This window comes from Chrysemys picta, chromosome 10 (genome assembly GCF_011386835.1).
Source record: "Chrysemys picta bellii isolate R12L10 chromosome 10, ASM1138683v2, whole genome shotgun sequence".
Taxonomy (NCBI): Eukaryota; Metazoa; Chordata; order Testudines; family Emydidae; genus Chrysemys; species Chrysemys picta.
In genome coordinates this window covers 2,574,578-2,580,577 of record NC_088800.1, presented here as the reverse complement: position 1 = coordinate 2,580,577, position 6,000 = coordinate 2,574,578, and the positions used below count along the sequence as shown (strand labels likewise).

The following is a 6,000-nucleotide window of genomic DNA, read 5'->3' as shown; positions in this document are numbered from 1 at the left end:
GACTCAAATGTTTAGGTTCGGGTTGGAGATGTATTAGAAGAATTGAAGAAATATTTTCACAATACTTGCTTATACTCCCTGTTCTGAGTCACTTTTGTAAAATCTCCAAAGTTCTAAGAGAAAACGATCATTTATTGCATTTAGTCACAAGGCTCACTTTGCACTTCTCCCGAAGAACTTTCTGCACTCCCTCCTGTACTCGTTTCCTTCATGGACTTGGCCTGAACCATTATGGAAACTAATATGAAGCTAATATTTGGGGCTAGATATTGTTAGACCTCCAGGTCACCAGCTCCAATCCAGCCATTTTGGCAGCGCTCAGAAGTGAACACGTGAAGGCTGTTCAGTTTCCCACAAGAAGCGAGGCAGCAATCTCACAGCTGACACTTTTGTTGGCTGTAGCATCAGTAGTCCAGGATTGACTGGAGACAAACTGAACCGCTCAGTTTTGGAGGTGGAAAAGTTGGTAATCCCAGTATGTGCCTTGGCAATACACACACACTCTTTTCTAGTCAAAATTAAGACTAATATTCTCTTTCCCATAGACTATTTTGCCAATAAGCCACAAGGTACTATACTGCTTTACCATTTACCAGTGGACTGTTACAGTAAGATAAAACACTTTATTGATATGTAATACAAGAGAAAAAAAATACATAAAACTTCCCCCGGTACGGAAAAAATACAATACTAAAATAGGCCAGTATTAGTATATCAAAACAGTCAAATTTCTCTCCAACCAGAGCTTCAAGTAATGCAATTAGAAAAGAATTTCTAAAAACTAAAGAATACTTGGTGAACTCTCATCTCATGGGACTCCTCTAGGAAATTGAAGGAAAACAAGAGTGATCAATTGTCACACTACAGCTAAATATATTAAACATGCATTTTCACAACAGTTTGTTTTAGAAGTGCCTGCATCAACATCCTCTTTTCTATGTTTGGGGACTGCCATTTCAGTGATACAGCAGGAGCCCACACTCAAGGGCAGAGAGACTAAACTCTGTTGGAAAACAGGAAGCTTAACAGCTGCCAGGTACAGTTTGGGGGGTTGTATTTTAAACCCAGTTAACATAACCGTAGTTAGAGCAAGCACTTACAGCATTTACTGTACAACCCTGAAAGTCTAGTCACAGGAATAGAGAGGCTGAATTCTGTTCTGTCCGGTCTTGCCCTGCATCAGTGCCAGGATGACAGCCTCTTATTTGCTAATTATGGGCAAATGCTGACTGACAGGTGTAATGCTTGGTACTGAGCGTAGCACAGAGCTAGTGGGACTGTTCCTGGCAGCAAGAAGCATTATACCCCATAAGTAGCATTTACAGGGTCAGACGCTACTCTGCTTATTCTGAGACACTAAAAAAACAATAACTTTGTGGTTAGACTCTTGTTTCACTGCCATTTTCCTTGAAATATTCCCAATTTTTGTATTTCCTTCCATAAAACTGTAGATATTTCATTCTTTGGCATTATTGCACTTCCACTTAAAAAAAAATATGAAGCTCTGTTTTGTTTAACATGTGAATTTCAAATTAGATTTCGCTTTCTATGAATCTTACTATTTGCATCTTTCCCCATAAATAATCAAAAATTGATTATAGTACATAATTTACAGTGTTAAAAAACCAGAAAAACCTCTTAAGCTTTTGCTGGAAAATGGTTGAACATCTGACACTTAAACTAGATAATGTACAACTTTATGAAGTGTGTTACTCAAACAATCCAGGTCCATTTTATGCATAATGAAGTTTGTAAAAGTACATAAGAATAAAAATTGGACTATTGCATTTGAGACCGAAATGCTGTTCTACATTCATGATCTACTCCAGTCCTGCTGTTTCTCAGCCTATTGCAATCAGTGTTACAAAGCATTCATGAAAAAATAGATCTTGTAAAAAAGCATAAAAGTTAGTGTCTGATGGAAAAAACTGATTTGTACCTCTAGTAAAATGCTAAGGCACTAAATCTTAAATTACTTAAATAAAAGAATGTAACCTGGCCAGCCAAGCTACAATGTATACCTTGACACTATCCATCTTGTTCTGTAGTTGAGCTACTGTCAATCTGCTGATCAACTTAATATGATCACAAAAAGCACACTTTTTAACCATTAAAAAAAAACCCAACGGTTACAGTATTTCAGCTACAGTCACTTTAGTTTAAGCTCATTGTCATTCACCCTTTGGGAATTAACAATAGGATCAATTTGGAGGTGTTGGATATGGGTTTATTTATTTGTTCTAAAATGGTCAATCCGACATTAACAGAATGTAACTACTATGTCATCATTTTGACTGCCAGCTTGTACACCAATTGTAAAATAAATTCTACACAATTTATAATCCACATATTTGAAATGTCTAATATGAGCTAAAGGAGTTGTCCTATTGTTCTATTTTACAAGGGGTAAATGACTTCAGCCTCCTAATGTTTTGCATACTTGGAATAATTATTGGGGGGCGGGGGGGAGTGCATTCTTTTTACAGTTACCACGCCATAATGAGATAAAGGTCATGAAGGTTAATACAACTGTAATCACAGCACTCCTATGGGATGCAGCAGCCATGCTATAGAACCAGCATTAAGCATATTAACAAACAAGCCCCTGTCTCATTCGAATGATCTGGAGTAAGGCAGCTTGAACATCTTCATCCATGTGGCCCTGGAAGTGGTGGGGGGGGTGGAAGGGGAAAACAAAACAAACAGGATTTTTAAAAAACCAGACTGCATTATTCATGACTAAAATTAAAACAAATACCCTCCCAAAATGAATGCATGGTCAATCACCATCTCATTGGTAAAACTGAATTTAATGAACCTTATTAATGACTTTGTGTAAGCAGAGTTAATTTCCAACTTTGCAGCACAGTGGCAAGTTTCCTGTTTGAAATCACTGTTTTGATTTAGAGGTTGCTGTTCATATCTTCTAGACTGCCGGGCAGCCTCCTCCATTCTCTACCATACTCAGCCAGCTGAGCCATGTTATTGTAACTTGCTGCAGCCAGTAATTGTGGGGAAATGTTACTGGTCTTTGCATAAATTCATATTCCCTATTCAAAAGGAACAGGAGAGTTGAAAGTTCCCAACACTCATGCAACTCCTCCACTGCACTATTTGGGATAGGGACATGTATTGACAGCACTGTATTATCCCCCTTAAAGTGGGTCACCACTGTATGTTGTCTAGATGTCCATAAAAAAAAAAGACAAGCAGATGAAGGCAAACACAAAATTTAACATGCTGTGGTGCTCTTTTGCTTCTCAGTTTCCTTCTGGAGAAACACCAGGCACCGCAAAAAGCCTTTTCAAATATTTTAATGTGCATACAGGAAGCACTGACAGATATTACTCATTCACACACATTTACTTTGAAAGAGAATTTTCTAAAAAGAGTAACTTCAGCTAACATACCTGCACAGCACTAAGAAGATGCGTCCGATAAATTGAAATTACTTCTTGGTGCTGTCTATCAGCATCCTGTATGTAGAAGGCCAGGGGAAGGAGGAGAGAAGAATGTCAATATTTTCAACATCAATTCTTCATATAATTACAGTTTTGTTTGTTTGACTTCACTTGTTTAAGGGTCACGTGAGTTTAGAATGTCAAGGTTAGTGTTTACAAAATCCTAACCGAAAAATAGAGCCTTTCCGCTTTAGCATCAGCCTGAAGTGTTTTGCCTTCAAACAGGGCTATCTACAAGATACTCATTCTCCACGTCAGCCCAGAGGTTACCACTCCCAATCTACTTGGACAAGAATAGAATTTGACTTCTGTTCAGAAGCCCCTAACCCAAAGTCCCAATTTAAACTCACTTTATCACACTAAGTGGCAATGCTACACACACTACCAGGAATGTGACCCAATTCTCTGTAGATTTACACATATGTGTAACTTTGCGCTCAGGAGTAGTTCCACTGAAGTCAACAGTGCTACTACACACATGAACAAAGACACCTTTATGTATATTTATAGTAAAGCCCTGGCACTTACTACCATGAACTCCAATGAGGCTATTTACAGGACAACTCACAACAGTAAGTAGCACATTGGAATAAGTGTTTGCAGGCTTGGACACGGCAGCTGGGAGGACACCTCCCAGCACAGGTAGACATGCAGTAACTCCACCAGAATTAGTGTGCTAAAAATACCAGCACAGACAGAAGCTTGTGCTAGCCACTTGAGTACAATCCAGCCCAACCCTCCCGCTTGCATACTCAGGCCACTAGCCCAACCCACCACCTTTGCCATTGTGGCCCCACTGCTCTTTCTAGCAGGTTAGCTCAAACCTCCTAGCTTCTCACAAGCCTGAGATTGTTAATCCCTTGGGACAGAGACCACCTTCCTTTGTGTTATACTGCATAGGATACACTGCTGGTATGTGTAGTAGGCAATATTACTGCAGCACCTGCACACAGGACTTAGTCAATGATTTTGGATTAATACTGCAGTAAGAGAACACTTCATTTGGACAGGCTTTTCCAAAAGACACTGCTACCTCCTCATGGAGGCAAGTAAGCTGGGGCAAGTGGAAACCTCCAAAATATTCAATCATAAAGAAAGCACATAAGAAAGGCTGTACTGGGTGAGACCAAAGGTCCATCTAGCCCAGTATCCTGTCTTCCGACAGGGGCCAATACCAGGTGCCCCAGAGGGAATGAACAGAACAGGTAATCATCGAGTGATCCATCCCCTGTCGCCCATTCCCAGCTTCCGGCAAACAGAGACTAGGGACACCATCCCTGCCCATCCTGGCTAATAGCCATTGATGGACCTAACCTCCATGAATTTATCTAGTTCTTTTTTGAACCCTGTTATAGTCTTGGCCCCCACAAGATCCTTTGGCATGACTGTGCGTTGTGTGAAAAAATACTTCCTTCTGTTTTAAACCTGCTGACTATTAATTGAATTTGGTGACCCCTAGTTTGTGTGTTATGAGAAGGAGTAAACACTTCCTTATTTACTTTCTCCACACCAGTCATAATTTTATAGACCTCTATCGTATCCCCCCTTAGTTGTCTTTTTTCCAAGCTGAAAAGTCCCAGTCTTATTAATCTCTTCTCACATAGCAGCCGTTCCATACCTCTTATCATTTTTGTTGCCCTTTTCTGAATCTTTTCCAATTCCAATATATCTTTTTTGAGATGGGGTGACCACATGGATTTACATAGAGGCAATATGATATTTTCTGTCTTTATTATCTATCCCCAACTTTGTTCTTTTTTGACTGCAGCTGCACATTGAGTGGATGTTTTCAGAACTATCCACAATGACTCAAGATCTCTTTCTTGAGTGGTAACAGCTAATTTAGACCCCATCATTTTATATGCATAGTTGGGATTATGTTTTCCAATGTGCATTACTTTGCATTTATCAACATTGAATTTCATCTGCCATTTTGTTGCCCAGTCACCCAGTTTTGAGAGATCCTTTTGTAGCTTTTCGCAGTCTGCCTGGGACTTGACTATATTGAGAAGTTTTGCATCATCTGCAAATTTTGCCACCTCACTGTTTACCCCTTTTTCCAAATCACATTAAACAAGGCCATTCTTTTCCTCAGATGATCCTAGCTTCCTGCCCATCGCATTTCCCTGCTCGTAAACCACATATATTAAAGCTTATTCCACAACTTCTGACAAAAATAGTAACACGCCTTATGACTGAGCTCTGGAGCAAGGTACTTACAGCCAGCTGCTGCTGCAGGGTTTTCACCTGGTGCTGGAGCATTTCAACTTGTTGGTTCTGCCTCTTTGAGGGAACCCCACAGGTGTATGTAAGCTGAGACAGGCCATTAAGAGCCTGCTTTAGTCGCTCTACATCATTAAGCAGCTCTGTTATCTTTAAGAGAAATACAAAGATTATAATCTTTCATTTTCTGAACATGTTAATAGAGAATATTAGTTTGCAAGGTCAACTAAAGGTTAACAAGTGTATGAGGGGATCCTAATATTGACTTCTCAATGTAGCCCATCAATCTAGGTTTACTAGAAAAGGTTTGTAAGAG

General features: G+C 39.6%; 1 protein-coding gene across 3 annotated transcripts in view; it reads right to left on the bottom strand.

Moving 5' to 3' along the window:
* Positions 1–603: 603 nt before the first annotated feature.
* The window catches only part of UACA (uveal autoantigen with coiled-coil domains and ankyrin repeats), a 68,861-nt gene continuing 63,464 nt past the window's right edge, over positions 604–6,000 (bottom strand). For all 3 annotated transcript variants that reach the window (XM_065559126.1, XM_065559127.1, XM_065559128.1), the window contains exons 17-19: positions 5,682–5,834; positions 3,411–3,476; positions 604–2,662 (exon numbers count right to left, since the gene is read on the bottom strand). In XM_065559126.1, the coding sequence (XP_065415198.1) occupies positions 2,591–2,662; positions 3,411–3,476; positions 5,682–5,834 (291 nt within the window). In that variant the 3' untranslated portion in view covers positions 604–2,590. The remainder of the gene's footprint in view (positions 2,663–3,410; positions 3,477–5,681; positions 5,835–6,000) is intronic.